The sequence below is a fragment of the Aedes aegypti genome, chromosome 3 (assembly GCF_002204515.2).
Source record: "Aedes aegypti strain LVP_AGWG chromosome 3, AaegL5.0 Primary Assembly, whole genome shotgun sequence".
NCBI lineage: Eukaryota > Metazoa > Arthropoda > Insecta > Diptera > Culicidae > Aedes > Aedes aegypti.
In genome coordinates this window covers 133,335,794-133,353,275 of record NC_035109.1, presented here as the reverse complement: position 1 = coordinate 133,353,275, position 17,482 = coordinate 133,335,794, and the positions used below count along the sequence as shown (strand labels likewise).

The window sequence follows — 17,482 nt, the reverse complement described above, 5'->3', positions numbered from 1 at the left end:
AGGATGTGACGCAAGTGCAAAACGATCTGTCAAACCGATGCATCAAGCAAGGTGTATGTAACAGTCAAGGTATTTACGAAATCGACGAATTATCATGGTGTATGTGACAAGTAAACAGCTTGATTTGATAATTTTAACAGTTTTTCAATCTAATTAAAACAAATCTGCGTTGTTAAATAGTGATTAGAAACATCATTCCATTTTCCAATTTATAGTAGATTCAGAGCAATAGAAAAAATGCAAAACATTTTAAACAGGATTTAAAATGCTTTACAATGAATTGTATCGCTTTTCTCTCGAATCCTACCTTGTGTTAGATACGTGGTATTGATAAATTATGCTCGATTTCATCATTTAATAATTTTGATGCACTGTTCTGGAAATTCTGAAATTTGTCATCAGGGGATTTTTTTGTAAATTGTTTTAGGGATTTGTACAGGAAATTTGATAAAAGCGGAAATCAGATGTTTAAACATGTTTTGAAGATATTTGGAATATTCTACGGAATGTCTGGTCGGATATGTTTATGGTTAAGAACTTGAAGGCATATAGCTATATCTGACAAAATACCTTGTTTTTTTCAACAGGATTCCCAGAGTAACATAAGTTCCACATAAAGTTCCTAACGAAATTTCTTGGAAAAATATAGCTCGATTGTCTTAGGAAATATACTATAATACGAGGTATTTTTTTGCAAATTTCTGTGATCAAAGATTTTAAAAATAATTTTTCAAAGCTGTATTTATTGGCGATACATTGTGAAGAATTTTCAGCAAATTTCCAGATGATATGTCTTGCGCGACATTTGACAAAACTCTGCCAGGTTTTTGTGATAAAGGGAAGATTAAACTCTAAGAATTCGATATGCAATCAGCATATTTAAATTGTAAAGAAATTGCCACAAATTATATAAGAAATCTGATTTTTTTTTTTTGGTTATTGTGTCTCCTTTAGAAGTTCTATTAAATATTTCTGCAATAATTACATTTAAATTTACTATGTACGAAAAATAACGTTATTTATTACTTCTCGAATTCTGCCACAAAATCTTGGAGTTATGCCTGGAAGAATTCATTCAGATTCTCTACGAAATTCAAAGGGAAATATTAGAAGTATCTTCTGGAGAAATTCATTCAAATTATTTAGATAAAAATTGGATCCATTGCAAACGTTTTGAAACAACTATAGTGTGTATTTTTGTAGTAGTATTTCTTGAACAGGTTTCTGAAGAAAATCTTAGATGATTTTGACGGTGTTTCTCATAAGCAAAATGTTGGTGGAACTTCTGTCGGATTCCCTTGAATAATAACGTCAGAAACTATGAAAGCATTCCAAATACTGATGGAATTTCTAGTGAGATTTGTTAATATGTCTGAAAGAATACAAAATAAAAATATTTCCGATAGAACATATTGAATAATACATGTTGGAAATCCTAGGAAAAAAATGTAGTATAATCCCTGTTAGAATGGATATCTCTAAGAATTTTCTTGTAAACTCATAGAGAATATTTTCTAGTGGTTGTAAGAGAACTACCAGGAATAAAGCTTAAAAGATTTTTTTTCAATTCTTGAGACTTTTCTGGATTTCTGGAACAACTGCTGAAAGGTGTTTGTGGTGAACATTTATGAGAAAATTCCGGATCAAAATTATGGAAAAATAGAGTAGAAAGATGTGTTGATCCTCGTATGGAAATCCAAGTGGAGGTTTAATTGAATTTATAGAATTCCAGGATAAACTTGCGGTAGATTTTTACAAAGTTTCGATAGGTGCTGTAATTAAAAATAAGCAAAGAGTTGTTTGTGACTAATCAGATATCCCTGAAATATGCAGAATATTGACAAACAATCAAATGTCGGAATGATTTCTCTAAAATTATCTCACGAAAGGACTTTTCAAATAACCATAAATTCAATGGAAAAACCCAGTGGAATTTGATTCTAACTAATTTTTGAATTTGAAGAATATCACTGATTTGAGCGAGGCAAAGAATTCCAAGGACTGATTAATGGCGATTTGAAGCTACTTATTTGTTTTACTTAATTACTTAATTATTTATTTATTGGGCTCAAGCGATTTTAGGGATTACGGAGCCGAATTCGTTTGAATGTTTTAAAATTCATGATTATTTCTTAATGTTCTATGTTGGGAAACCGTTAAACACACGTTTGGTCGAGGTTAGGATTAACAATATGTTTTTGAGGTAGTGAGAGAATAAAGGAATCATTCCGTTAACATTGAGAAGCATTCAGTTGATATGTTAGCTTTGTTGGTGGTGGACAGTGCTTTTTTACAGTTGTAATTCAATCACATATTAATCCTTAGATTCCAGAATTAGTTTTTGGTTTGGAATTTAAGATTCTATTAGAAATTCCACCAGATCTTCAACCACTATTGCTTTCAATAATGTCGCCAAAATATTGTGTATAATCTTCTACACATTTTTCCGGTATTGAGTCAATTGGTTTTGCACCTCTACGACATTTGAAAAATCTCAATAAATTCCAGTAAGCTCATTGTTTCATTGTTCAGTTTACATTGAATCAAATTTGAAATAGTAGCCTATACGTAGCTTATATTTATATTGTAAAATATGAGAGGTTGGAGACCTCACCTGCACCATCTTATTGGTACAATTTCCCCCTTCATGATGCTTCTTATTTATTATAATAAGGCAACTCGATTTATAATTTCTAACCATTCTCGACAATCAAGTCTCATCTCAGATAAATTATGTTATAAAATATTCACAATAACTACACAGTTCACTACATTGTAAATTGTACATAATAAGCAGATTGGTTGATATCCAGGCATTTTCAGACTTTAGAAATGAAGTCTCTTTTTAGTCACTTTTTAATCATTTTGGTCATCAAAGTCACTATGAGTGCTTCGTGAAGCCCAAGCAGGATGGTTCGTTATTGCGTCATAGTATAGGTTTTGTTCTCGGTTTCGCGCGTTTTTTCGTTGACGGAGATTTTTTTCTGTTTCGAGCGTCTTGCTGGGTAGTGCTACGTGAAGCCCAAGCAGGATGGTTCGTTGTTGCGTCGTCGGATAGGTTTTGTTCTCGGTTTCGCGCGTGTTTTCGTCAACGGAGAACTTTTTTTTCCTTGTTTACGCGCGTCTTGCTGGGTAGGTATTTGGGAAAGCCCAAGCAAGACGGTTTGTTTTCGGGACGCCAAGAAGTTTTTCTGTTCGCACAGTGTGAGTGCGAAGAGATATTTGTGTTCAGTCGAGGATGGATTACCAACTGGTGAGTTCGTTTCATGCTTGTGATAACACATTTTTTTCTTGAAAGCGTAACTTTTTTGTAATATTAAATCAAACTTTGTATGGTTCGTCACTATAAGTATCGGCATTATGCTTGTTTTATACAATTTCAGAGATTTTTTTTCCTGGTTTGGAGCGTCGTCCGATAGATTTTGCTCGCGGTTTCGCGCGTGTTCTCGTCGCTGGAGATTTTTTTCCCTGTTTTGGAGCGTCTTGCTGGGTAGTGCTTCGTGAAGCCCAAGCAGGACAGTTCGATTTTGCGTCGTCAGATAGGTTTTGCTCACGGTTTCGCACGTGTTTTCATCGCCGGAGGTTTTTTTTTCCTGTTTTCGAGCGTCTTGCTGGGTAGTGCTTCGTGAAGCCCAAGCAGGACAGTTCGGTTTTGCGTCGTCCGATAGATTTTGCTCACGGTTTCGCGCGTGTTTTTGTCGCCGTATTTACGTGTCGTTATTTTACTATTGTTTTCTCTTTTGATTGCCGGCATTCAAAAGATTAAATTGAAAACACTTAAACAACAAATGTTTATGGTCTACCGCCAGCTTTCTAGGCGAATCCTGACAATATACCTTCCCCAACCTCCAACTCCGTAGCACTTATGAGGGTGTCGCTGAGTCGGTGGCCTCTCATTAAGTAAGTGCTACATCAACATTTCCTTCCCCTATCCCAAGTTACGGTAAAAATAGACGTGGCCGCGAATAGTGATATTCATGCTTTTAGTATTCTTGTTTATGATTTGAACAAGGTATATTCCCCTGCCTTGTTCCTGAAAGTAGTCAGGATGAGTTTATTTAAAAGAAACATGAATGTTGCTAGTATCCAATCTACGAAGTATACCGTAACTACACTAACGCTATTTTGGTCATCAAAGTCACTATTATTTATCTGTCTGACCACTACCAGCCATGGAGTTACACAGATTTTAAATGTTGTTAAATGGTAGACAGAATTTTTATGTGCATACGTTGCTACTATCTTTTCTTGCTCTTGTTTCTTCTGCAAATTTGTTATTTGAATATTTATAGTGAGGTGATCTTAAAGTTTTGTCCGCCACTGTAGGTTTCGGGTGTACGCTGCCTACAGTGCCGATGGTATATGGAAAGCGAAAAGTATGGTTGATAATGCCTTCGCAGCGTTGTAGTGAATGAGAAAATTGAAGAAGAAAATAGTGCATGAATGGTGCATCATACCCACTGTTGTTATCAATCAATGTTTTCTCTCCCCGAAAATCAGCTTATTTTCCGAGTTCCTGCTCAGTGCAACGCAGATTAGAAGTAAAAGCATAAAATGACGGATTCGAGCTTGGACAAGTTTGCAGGTCGACGTTCATTCCAATGAGACAAGAATCTTAATTAGGTCCGGTGAAGCTGTAGTGAGACCGATCCGTGAAATAGTGTCAAAACCACAGAAGAGGCAGCATCAACGAAAAACGAATCATGATGGATGAGGATGCTCTGATTGCTCGTGCCAAAGAGGAACGAGCCAAAATATTCCAGCGGTACGACCTAGGTCGTGAACAGGGCGCCGAAATCGATGCCTGGGAGGATCCTGCATTCGAAGTGTATCATCAAACCGATCGGTAAGTTTTAAATATTACAATCCATTTTCTCTTCTCTTATGCGAACTGTGAGTTATTTTGTGAGTAACGTAGGTGGGCAAATGTTCTGTAACGCAATCTTTTTCTACAACAAACCAATCAATGTGTGGGAATATGTTGTTGAACGCCCACCTCTGCTTGGGATTATTTGCTCGGCAAGCTCTTTTCTTCTGGTGGAGAGCGCCAATCCAAAACAATCCACCTACTTACTGACTGAGTACTTGCTTAGAGCGAGAGCTTGAAGCTCAAATTTGATTGGCGATTCAGTAAGCTTGATCGGTGGAGCTAAGCGACTAGCGCTACTGTTACTTATCCGGTTTTGCGATGTGGTGACATATATTACTGAAATTGGCTTGACTCATCACCGTTCTGCATGAAAATTATGATGCACTGGTTGAGCTGGTCGATGCTTTGCAGCTATTCGTCAACTAGTTTTGCTTTATCGATTATATTTTATACACTAACCTATTATCCTATCGATTCGCGACAGCATGTATTACTTTTTTTGATTTGTCATCGTAATAGGCTGTTTTTCATATCGCAAATCGGTCATGAAACAGCCTACTTTCTTGTATTAAATTATGCAGTGTCGTAATAGCCATTATACAGCTGAAATCTGTTGCGTAGTATCTAGTGTGTAGAACACTAGTTTTCAACCAAGCTTGTCACACAGAAGCTGAAGCATACTTTTATTGTCAGAACCCCATGTTTTGAATCGTTATTCAGACATGTCTTCAGGAGTTCCACTCGAAACTACACTATGAATTCCTTTGAATTGATAGCTACATTATTTCGTCACAATATTCTTCCAAGACATTCTATGGTAATGGTTCTTTTTCCGTTATTGGTCAAAATAATCGAAGCTGCGTAAGGCATCAATAGATAGTAGCTTGGGAGTATTTTTTTACAAGGAGGAAATCTGCAACCAAACCAGAAAGGATTTGGCGACTTTTAATAGATACCCGACAAAGCTTGAGATCATATTGAAAACTAATAACAAAGCTTGAGATCATATTGAAAACTAATTTTGATATTGTGATGTCACGGATTTTGATAACTCAGTTTGTTGTCATTTTGGTCGTTTTAACGGTTAAAATATCAAAACTGAGAGCAGAAAAATGTTCCCATGATATCAAATTGAAAACTCTTTTTGTTGTCAGTGAAAGCAAATTGAAAACAGTTTCTGCTATCATTTAGAGCAAATTGAGAACTCATTGAGATATACATATTTTTGATGGATATTGAAATGTGGCTGCGACTAGATAAATGCTTTATTTTTATATTCTCATAGTATTTAAACATGTAGCACGAATAAATTTATAATTAAATAAAAAAAATATATAAACAAAAATTTAAAATGATAGCAAAAGGAAAACAAAATATGATAAAGAATATTTCATTGATAAAATGATATCAAATTATGATATCAACTTGATGCTGAATACAATATATGTTTTCAACTTGCATTCATTTTGATGTTGGACTTTGCTCGGGTACTGATTTGGTTTTGTCGCTGCTGTCTTTTCGTATTGCAAAAAGCCTAAGGTGTCAGCCAGGGTAGACGCGTCACGCGAAGCGACGCGAAAATTGCCTGGGAAGGAATAACAATTATTAATAATGAAATGTCAAACTCCAAAGTATTTTGGCGTCGCTTCGCGTGACGCGTCTACCCTGGCCGACTCCTAATCCTGCCTAGTTTAGGTAGTGCCTGCGGTTAGGATAGCTCAGACAAATCTTCAGCATAAAACAACAGCAACGATCAATCTTGACAGACACATGCAAAATAATACAGTCCAAGTGGCGCTAGTTCATGAACCTTACTTTCGTAAGAGGAAATTCTATCTAGGTGGAACCAGTTTTCACCACTTTCAGTAAACATGAAATGGCGAACTCACGTGCCATGCCTCGTGCATACGTCCTCGCTAAAGTTACCAACCAGAGATTTATGGTGTTTATGTTGGTGACCTCAATAGGAAATACGTCTATTGTTCGGTTTTTGTTTGTCACATGATCAATCATCTCTAATGCAGCCCACAGACGCTCAGACACTTGAATTTGAGTTAGTCAAACCGATTTATGTTGATGCAACCGTTTGACCGACTGTCAAAGTTCGTTGCAGCAACACTATATTTCTTCGCATGTTTTGAATGATCTTGGAAAGTCTAGTGGATATGTGACTGTTGTTTTTCCAAATTCTGTGGCTGTGGGGGGAATATTTCTATATGGGCAATAATTGTAGCAAGAGAGAACGGAACTTTCAAAATTTAAGTATCGGTAGAAATGGATAATAAAATTATGAGGGGTCTCTGTGGAGGATTATTCTGAATAGTTATCGATATAAAAATGGCTATGAGAATTTCTCCAAACATTCTATCCAGAATCTTTTAATGGTTTCCTCTAGTTATTCTTTGGAGTTTTTCCAGGAATCCATGGGTTATACTAAGGATTTCATCAGAAATTTTACCTGGGATTGTACCAGGAATTTTATCTATAATTTCTCTAAAAAAATATCTACAGATTCAACCAGAAATTCCTCCGGGGTAAATCCTTCAAGCACACCTTCAGAAATTAATCCTGGCATTCTTCCAGAGATTCCTTTAAAAGTTTTCCACAAATTATTCAAGATTTCTGCTACTGATTCCTTCAACGATCACTCCAAAACAATCCTCAAGTGATTTCTTCAGTAATTCTTCAGGACTTACTCCAAGGCTGCCCCCAAGAATTTCTCCAGAGATTGATATAACAATTTCTCCAAATATTCCTTCAGGACTACCTCTAGAAGTTAGTTACAAGGATTCCATCAACCATTATACATGAATCATATCATTGTCAGGGCTTCCTCCTAGGATTCCTCCCTCAATTCCACCAAGAGTTCTATCAGAAATTCCACCCTAAGGGATTTCTTCCAATGCTTCCTTCAAGAATTTCACCAAAAAATCCTCCAAAGAATTCCTCCAGCGAAACTTTAGGAATTCCTAACCAGATTCCTACAGGATTCTTTTCCTGCAATTGCACCAGGAATTTTTCGGAAATTCTTAAAGAGTAATTCTTCTGCTCAAGGAATCCCTTCCAAGAAATTACTACAGGGATTCCATTAAAAATTCTACCAGGAATTCCTACTATCAAAAATCTTCCAGTGGTACTTCTAGTGTTTCCATAGGAATTCCTCAACAGTTTTCTCCAGAAAATTTTCATCGATTAATTCAAATATTCTTCCAGGAATTGCGTGCTGAAATTCCTACACGATTTTCTCTATAAATTTCTCCAAAATTCCTACAGAAATACATGCAGAGATTTACTACAGGAATTCTTACAGTGATTCTATCCAGAATCTCTCCAAGGATTCATCAAGAAATTTCATCAAGGATTCCACCAGAAAGCCTTCAGGGATTCCTCAAGAAATACTGCCAAAGAATTCACCAAAACTTCCTCCACATGATTCCATCGAAAATTTCTTTAGAGATTCCGCTTGTAATTTTTTGGAAGGTTCGCTCAGATTATCCTTCGGGGATTCTTCTAGGGAACCTTCATTTTTTCATATAGATTTCTCCAGTGTTTCCTTCAATGATTCTTAATGGTATCCCTGAAGATTAATTCGTCCAAGTTTTTTCAGGAATTACTTTAACAATCTACTAAAAATTCCTCCGAGGATTCCTAAAGATATTCATCCACCAATTCCTTCCAGTATTTCTTGCAAGATTTTTTTCCAAGGAATACTTTGGTCGATCCTCTGTGGAAATATCAGTGTAATCCCTGGATGAATAATCTTTTGGAATTCTGTAGAAGATTTCTGAAAAACTTAGAAGAATACCTAGAGTATAGAAAGGAAGAATTTCTATTTCTGTGCGGAATTCCTGGATTCTCTCACGGAAATATTAATGGTTTTTCAGAAAAAAAATATTGTGGTCTCTTTTAATTTTTTTTTTTTTGGTTAATTCCCTCGAGGAATTTTTGATAACTCTGAAAAATTCTAAGAAGAGAAATCCTAGTAAAATTTGTGAACCTTTTAACTATTTTTTTTGGTAGAACCTCTGACGAAACTCTGGAAGATTTTTCTGGTGGAAATTCTGGCGAAACTCTGGTTATGTTCCCAGTGTTGACCCTGGAAGAACTCCTAAGAAAATTCCTTAAAAAACTCCTCTCGGAAAATTACTGGTGAAACAATTAGATAAACTGGTGAAGTCTCTGAAGGAATTACTGATGGAATCTTTATGGGGAATTGTGGTCGAATGCCTTGGAAAATTCGTTATGGGATCCTTGAAGAACATCTTGGTGGAGCATTTTTCCCAGACTATTTTGGAAGAAACTCCTGAGATTTTTTTGAGTCCTCGGTAAAATTACCGCATTTTTTGCGGAATTTTTAGTGGAATCCCTATAAAAATTTCAGCTGAAATCCTTGGAGATAATCCTAATGAAAATCCTGGGGAATTACATGGGCGAGTTCCAGATGAAATTCATGCAGGAACCTGTTATAGAATCCTTAGAGAAATCAATGGAGGCTTTATGGGATTTTTAGTTGGAATCCTTAAAGAAAATCCTAATGGATTTTTTGAAGGAATTCCTGAAGGAATTCTTAAAGGAATTCCGTTTTTGAATCCCAGGACGAACTCTTGATAGAGTCACCGGAGGATATACTGATGGATTCCGTAATTACTAGCAAAATTGTTATGAGAAATTTCAGGTAAAATCCCTGGAGGAGTTCCTGGGGATACTCCGCGAGAAATTCCTTTAAAAAATCCCTGGAGGAGTTCCTGGGGATACTCCGCGAGAAATTCCTTTAAAAAATCCTGCAGGATTCCTTGAGGAATTCCGGGATTAATTCCTTAAGAAATTTCGGAAGGAATCTCTTGAAAATTTTCGGTGATCAAATCCTTATAAGAAATGTTTGGTAATATCCCTGGAGAAATTCTCAATAACCCTCGGGAATCATTGGAGATATTCCGGGAGGACTCCCTTGAAGAATTCCTGGAGGAATCTCTTGAAGAGTTCCCTTGAAAAGAACTTCTGATGGAATCCCAGATGGTGTTCTTGATGGAATTTAGGAGCTGATGGAATCCCTGCAGACATACCTAATGATCCCTACATGAATTTCCGATGAAATCCTTGAACGAATTTCTGATGGAATCCTTACGGAAACTCTTGATAAAGTTCCTGTAGTGGCATCCCTGGAGGAAAGCTTGATAAAATCTCTAAAAGAAATCCTGTTAGAATCCCTAGAGAAACTCCTGCTGTAATCCCTTGAATAAATTCTGATGTAATCCATGAAGGAATCCCTATGTGAACTCCTCATGAAATTCCTGGATTCCTGATAATATGCCTGACGGAACTCTTTATAAAATCCCATGAAGAAACCCTGATAGAATTCCTTGAGGGACCCCTCAAGAGGATCTGTAGGTGAAATTTCCGAAGGAACTCCTTATGGAAACCTCAGAGGAAGTTCTGGAAGAACCCCTGCAGAAATTCCAGGTGGAATTTCTGAAGAAACTCCTGATGGAATCCCTAGAAGAATTCCAGGTGGAATATCTAAAACAACTGCTAATGAAATCCCTGAAGGAACTCCTATTGACCTCCCTTAAACAACTCCTGATATAATCCTCAGAAGAACTTCTGATAATCCCTGAAGGAATTCCGGGTGGAGTCTTTGCAGGAACTTCTGATGTAATCTATAGAGGAACTCCTGATGAAACGTCTGTAAGAACTCCTATTGAAATTTCTGGAGTAATTCCTGATAAGATTCTTGATGGAATCTCAAGAGGAACTTCTTATGAAATCCCTAAAAGAAATCCTGAGGCATATCCTAGAAGAACTCCTAATATACTCTCTGGAGGAATTCCAGGTGGCATCTCTGAAGGGAACTCTTGATAGCATCCCCGAAGGAACTCCTGATGGAATCCATGGAGGAATTCCTAAATATATTCTTGAAGGAACTCCTGATGAAATCATTGGAGGAACTTCTTATGTAATCCCTAGAAAATCTCCTGATGAAATTTCTAGAGGAATTCCTGATAAAATCCCTGGAGGAATTTCAGGTGAAATCTCTGAAGGAAATCCTGATGGAATCTCGAGAGGAATTCCTAATAGAATCCTTTGGAGCAATATTTGAAGGAAATTATGATGCAAACCATAGAAAAACTTCAGATGTAATCCCTGGAGGAGTTCCAGGTAGAATCTCTGATGGAACTTCTGATGTAATCTCTATAGGAACTCCTGATGAAGTCATTGGAGGAATTCCTTATAAGATTGCTGATGGCACTTCTGATAGAATCCCTAAAGGAACTACTTATGATATGCCTAGAAGAAATCCTGATGGAATTCCTTGAGGAACTCCTGATGTGATCTCTTGAGCAACTCCTAATATAATCTTTGGGGGAATTCCAGATGGAATCTCTGAAGGAAATTTTGATGGAAATCCTGGAGTAACTCCTGATGAATTCCCCTGAATAACTCTGATAGAGGCCCCACAGGTCCTTTTGATAGAATCCCTATAGAAACTCATGATGGAATCCCTGGAGGAACTCCTGATGGAATTCTTAGAAGAATTCCAGGTGGAATATCTAAAAGATCTGCTAATGAAATCCCTGAAAGAACTCTTGATGACGACCTCCCTTAAAGAACTCCTGATATAATCCTCAGAAGAACTTCTGATATAATCCCTGAAGGAGTTCCAGGTGGAATCTTTGAAGGAACTTCTGATTGAATACCTACGGGAACTCCTTTTGAAATTTCTGGAGGAATTCCTGATGGAATCTCAAAAGGAATTTCTGATGAAAACCCTAAAAGAAATCCTGAGACATATCCTTGAAGAACTCCTGATATATTCTCTGGAAGAATTCCAGGTGGCATCTCTGAAGGGAACGCCTGATAGATTCCCTGGAGGAATTCCTGATGGAATCCTTGGAGGAATTCCTAAATATATTCTTGAAGGAACTCCTGATGCAATCATTGGAGGAATTCCTTATAAGATTGCTGATGGCACTTCTGATAGAATTCCTAGAGGAACTTCTGATGTGATCTCTTGAGTAACTCCTAATATAATCTGTGAGAGCATTCCAGGTGGAGTCTCTGAAGGAAATCCCCAGAAGAACTCTGATAGAAGCCCTACAGGTCCTCTTGATAGAATCCCTATAGAAAATTCTGATGGAATCCCTGGAGGAACTTCTAATGGAATCCTTGGAGGAATTTCTAAATATATTCTTGAAGGAACTCCGGATGGAATCACTGGAGGAACTCCTCATGTAATCCCTAGAGAATCTTCTGATGGAATCCCTAGAAAAACTCCTGATAAAATCCCTGGAATTCCAGGTGGAAACTCTAAAGGAACTCCTGATGAAATCCACAGAAAAACTCTGATGGAAACTCTATAGGAACTCCTGATGGAATCCCTGGAGGAACTCCATAAGGAATCCCTAGAAGATCGCATATTGAAATCCCTAGAGTAATTCATGGTGGAATCCCTGAAGGAACGTCTGATGAAATTCCCAGAGAAATTTTAGATGAAATCCCCGAAGGAACTCCTGATGGAATCCCTATAAGAACTTCTGGTGAAATCCACAGAAGAACTCTTGATGGAATCCTTAGAGAAACTTCCGATGGAATCCCAAGAGAAACTTCCGGTTTTGATAGAGTTCGTGGTGGAATCTTTGAAGAAATTCCTGGTGCAATCCTTACAATTACTTCTGATGGAATCTTTTGAAGCAGGAGAGCTATCCTGATGGAATCCCTGGAAGAACTTTTAAAGTAATCCCTAGAGGAGATCCCGATGGACTCAAGTGAGGAATTCAGGGTGAACTTACAAAAATTTCTAGTTAAATCACTGGACAAAATCTTGAATAAATTTCTGGAGAAAGGCCGGTGGAATCATGAAAGAATTACCAATGAAATCTATGAAAGAATTTTGGTAGAATTCCTGCAGCATTACCTAGAGTAATTCCTGGTCAAATTCCTGATGGAATTTCTCGTATAATCCCTGGAGGAATTCCATGTTGAACTGCTGGTGGATTTGCTAGAGAAATAGAATAAAGATTGTAGGAAAACGCTAGTGAAAAACAACTCAAGAGTGCACATTTGCTAGGACACCACGACGTCGTTTCCGAAGGAACTCCTTATGGAAACCCTAGAGGAAGCTCTGGAAGAACCCCTACAAGAATTCCAGGTTGAATCTCTGAAGAAACTCCTGATGGAATCCCTTAAGGAACTCCTGATGGAATTCCTAGAAGAATTCCAGGTGGAATATCTAAAAGAACTGCTAATGAAATCCCTGGAGGAACTCCTCACCTCCCTCAAACAACTCCTCACCTCCCTCAAACAACTCCTGATATAATCCTCAGAAGAACTTCGGATATAATCCCTGAAGGAGTTCCAGGTGGAATCTTTGAAGGAACTTCTGATGTAATCTATAGAGGAACTCCTGATGGAACATCTATAGGAACTTCTATTGAAATTTCTGGAGGAATTCCTGATAAGATTATTGATGGAATCTCAAGAGCAATTTCTTATGAAATCCTTAAAAGAAATCCTGAGACATATCCTTGAAGAACTCCTGATATATTCTCTGGAGGAATTCCAAGTGGCATCTCTGAATGGAACTCTTGATAGCATCCCTGAAGGAACTCCTGATGGAATCCTTGGAGGAATTCCTAAATATATTCTTGAAGGAACTCCTGATGCAATCATTGGAGGAATACCTTATAAGATTGCTGATGGAACTTCTGCTAGAATTCCTAGAGGAACTTCTGATGTGATCTCATGAGCAACTCCTAATATAATCTGTGGGAGAATTCCAGTTGGAATCTCTGAAGGAATTCCCCAGAAGAACCCTGATAGAAGCCCTACAGGTACTCTTGATAGAATCCCTATAGAAACTTCTGATGGAATCCCTGGAGGAACTCCTCATGTAATCCCTAGAGAATCTTCTGATGAAATCCCTAGAGAAACTCCTGATAAAATCTCTGGAATTCCAGGGGGAAACTCTAAAGGAACTCCTGATGAAATCAACAGAAAAACTCTGATGGAAACTCTATAGGATCTCCTGATGGAATCCCTGGAGGAACTCCTTATCTAATCCCTAGAAGATCGCCTAATGAAATCCCTAAAGTAATTCATGGTGGAATCCCTGAAGGAACGTCTTATGAAATTCCTGGAGGAATTTTAGATGAAATCCCGAAGGAACTCCTGATGGAATCCCTATAAGAACTTCTGGTGAAATCCACAGAAGAACTGTTGATGGAGTCCCTAAAGATGTTTCCGATGGAATCCCAAGAGGTACTTCCGGTTTTGATGGAATTCGTGGTTCGAAGAAATTCCTGATGCATTCCTTACAATTACTTATGATGGAAACTTTTGAAGCATGAGAGTTGTCCTGATGGAAACCCTGGAAAAACTTTTAAAGTAATCCCTAGAGGAGATCCTGATGGAATCCCGTGAGGAATTCGAGGTGAACTTACACAAATCCCTTAAATCCCTAGTTAAATCACTGGACAAAATCTTGAATAAATTTCTGGAGAAAGCCCGGTGGAATCATGAAAGAATTACCAATGAAATCCATGAAGGAATTTTGATAGAATTCCTGCAGCATTACCTAGAGTAATCCCTGGTCAAATTCCTGATGGAATTTCTGGTATAATCCCTGGAAGAATTCTATGCTGAACTGCTGGTGGATTTGCTAGAGAAATAGAATAAAGATTGTGGGAAAACGCTAGTGAAAAACAACTCAAGAGCGCACATTTGCTTGGACACCACGGCGTCGACGCTGCGTAAATTCAAACGGTCTGAGCGTCTGTGGGCTGCATTATAGAATACTTAAGTTACTTAATATAGGCAATCACCCAACATTCTTGGTATCTAGTAGACAAGAAGTGTTAGACATAACGCTCTGCTCAAATAGAATCACTCACGAGTTGACAAATTGACATGCATCAGATGACGGATCATTATCTGATCATTGCTTCATCTGCTTTGAACATCCAAATGTGACTTCGCAGACTTTGCGTTTTAGGAATCCCCGGTCTACAAACTGGGAACTCTACACTGAATTCGTTGTGACAAAATTCCATGAACACTCTCCGTCCATTGGAAATCCAAGTGATTTGGATGATGCCTTTGCTGTCCATAAAGGCATAACTGTCCCATATTGAAATAGTAGTTTTCTTCTCATACAAATGTTTATAATTTTCTAGTACATTTCTACATGCCATATTCATTTAACTCAATCGCACAGATAACTCATTTTGATTATATTGATCAGCAAAATATATAAACTTAAACACAATTCACGTTTTGCAGTTGCTTTAGAGTCAAAAGTTCATATAGAGACTGTTATGCCTTTAGTTTTCAATATGGGACTGCACCAACTTCATATTTTTCCACAACATTTTCAAACAGAGTGTGTTAATGTTCATATGCATAGTGAAGTGTATATTAAAACATGGATGTTGCGACGAAAAAAAGGTGTTGGTTCGAAAATCAATATGGGACAGTTATGTTTTCATAGGCAGTTTGATACTATAACATTTTACATTATGGAAGCTTTTGAAGAAGCATGTCCTCTGCGGGCTGTGAAGACTACAAGAGGGACCCCATGGTGGAATTCCGATCTGACTAGACTCAGGAAACAATGTAGAAGATGTTGGAACAGACGCCGTTCAGGTGGATCAGCATCGTTCAAGTTGGCTCGCAAGGCTTACAAGAAGACTCTTCGTTCTGCTGAACGATCCGGCTGGAAAAAAAATCTTTGTACAAGTGTTTTCAGTATTAGTGAAGTTAGTTGGCTGAACAAAATCCTTGCAAAATTTAAGACTTCCAAGTGAACAAATTCGCTTACCTTCACTTCCTCTGTTGAAGAAATTTTAGAATGTTTATTCAATACACATTTCCCCGGATGTGTGGACATAGCATGGATGAACCAAATGTCTTTTCATGTAGTTGTGAGTCTCTGTCTTCAACTCGCAGTATCGTAACTACTGAATCGATTCAATTCAATAGTTTTGCTCCTTTCAAATCTCCAGGAGCGGATGGGATTTATCCTTTTCTGCTCCAGAAAGGATTCGAGTTTACCAAACATATTTTGAAAAAAGCTCCTTGTAAGCAGTTTTGCTACCAGGTTTATTCCCAGATCCAGGGTGGCCACCGAACCGGGAAAAACGGGAAAAGCGGGAAAAAGACGGGAAAACCGGGAATTTGAGATGATCACCGGGAAAATAATTTCGAATGAAGATCTTTAAGCTCTAAATCAACAAAATCACCAAAATCAGTCGTAGAAAGTTGTTACGGAAAGTAGTTGATAGTGCCATTCAATTTCTTGTAGAAAAAATCTACTTTGCTACACTATACTTCTTACACACTTGGAAAAAAGTACCGACTTCGGTAATTCATTTACCGAAATCTCAACAGCTGAAAGGTCGGTAATGAGTTCGGTAATCAACAAAATTACCGGTCGATCAGTAATTTGGATCAGCAGGCACGGTGTCTTTGTGGAGTAACTTTATTACAAAAAAATAGGTAAGTCTGAAATTTCGAACTAAAAACAATAAGACTTTGCTCTTTTATTTGCGACCAAAATCAAAAAAATCGGTCGGGGGGTCCAGAACATTTTGTTTTTTATTTTGTGTGAAGTATTCAGGGATATGTGTTTTTGTACCGACACACATTGCGTTGAACATAGATACGGGGCAAACTGCAAGATCAAACCATTTGAACACCTTGGCTTGGAAGATAAAGTGGTTCTTGCTCAAAAGAGCTGTAATAAGCATATATGACATATGATATACGCATAATTGCAAAACTGTCTCAAACGTCATTTTAATTATTTTCCACGAAAAACCTTGAAAATCGTACTTAAATTGGTCATAATGATGTAAGAAGTTATAAGGAAATATTTTTAATAGGTGAAGATGCATCGATATCAAACCTCGAATTTTCAAGAGCTTGTTTGTAGATTTGTATCTTGAGAACCTGACAACCTTTTGCGTTGAACATTTTATTGATTAGTCGCCACCAGCGAGTGACCAGTGAGTTACCGGTTGTCTGCTTCTCTAGACTTGTGCTTTTGAAAATTCATTTGGCTTCTATGTATATTCACCCTTAAAACCATTGATAACCGAGTGTGTAGCTCGTTGTTATTAGGCAGATAAACGGTCCAAAATAAAAACTGTTACCGCTGGGAGACAGAGGAGGATCTTCTCTTCGTCGTAGCATTGTGAAATAAAGTGTAAATCCATTCGTTTGCTCAGTAATAACAAGCTATGGCTTTTAGGACGAGATCATAAATTATGCGAGATTTCTCTTTTTACTCGTAGGGGATGGTACACAAATTATGTCACGCTAAATTTCAATTTTTTCGACCCCCTCCCCCCCTTTGTCACACTTTCTGTATGAGTCCTCCGATAATTTTGTAAGGCTTGTCACGCATGGCTTAACCCCCCCTTTGGAGCGTGACGTAATTTGTGCATGACCCCTAGATACAAAAGTGACTTATCCGCCTTTCAAACAACACAATTTCAGTTATTCGAATTAACTAGTAGAGGGCTTTGCATGTGATAAACCTTGTTATAAGCCAAGGTACTTGTTTGCAATACTATAACCCCATATTAACCCCTCTACCGGTAGCTTCATTTTTTCAAA

The 17,482-nt window shown here is 37.6% G+C and overlaps 1 protein-coding gene across 11 annotated transcripts in view; it reads left to right on the top strand.

The window, feature by feature from the left end:
* Nucleotides 1–17,482, top strand: part of LOC5571056 (USP6 N-terminal-like protein) — a 42,633-nt gene that overhangs the window by 6,081 nt on the left and 19,070 nt on the right. For all 11 annotated transcript variants that reach the window (XM_021852822.1, XM_021852819.1, XM_021852817.1 and 8 more), the window contains exon 2: nt 4,501–4,846. In XM_021852822.1, the coding sequence (XP_021708514.1) occupies nt 4,704–4,846 (143 nt within the window). In that variant the 5' untranslated portion in view covers nt 4,501–4,703. The remainder of the gene's footprint in view (nt 1–4,500; nt 4,847–17,482) is intronic.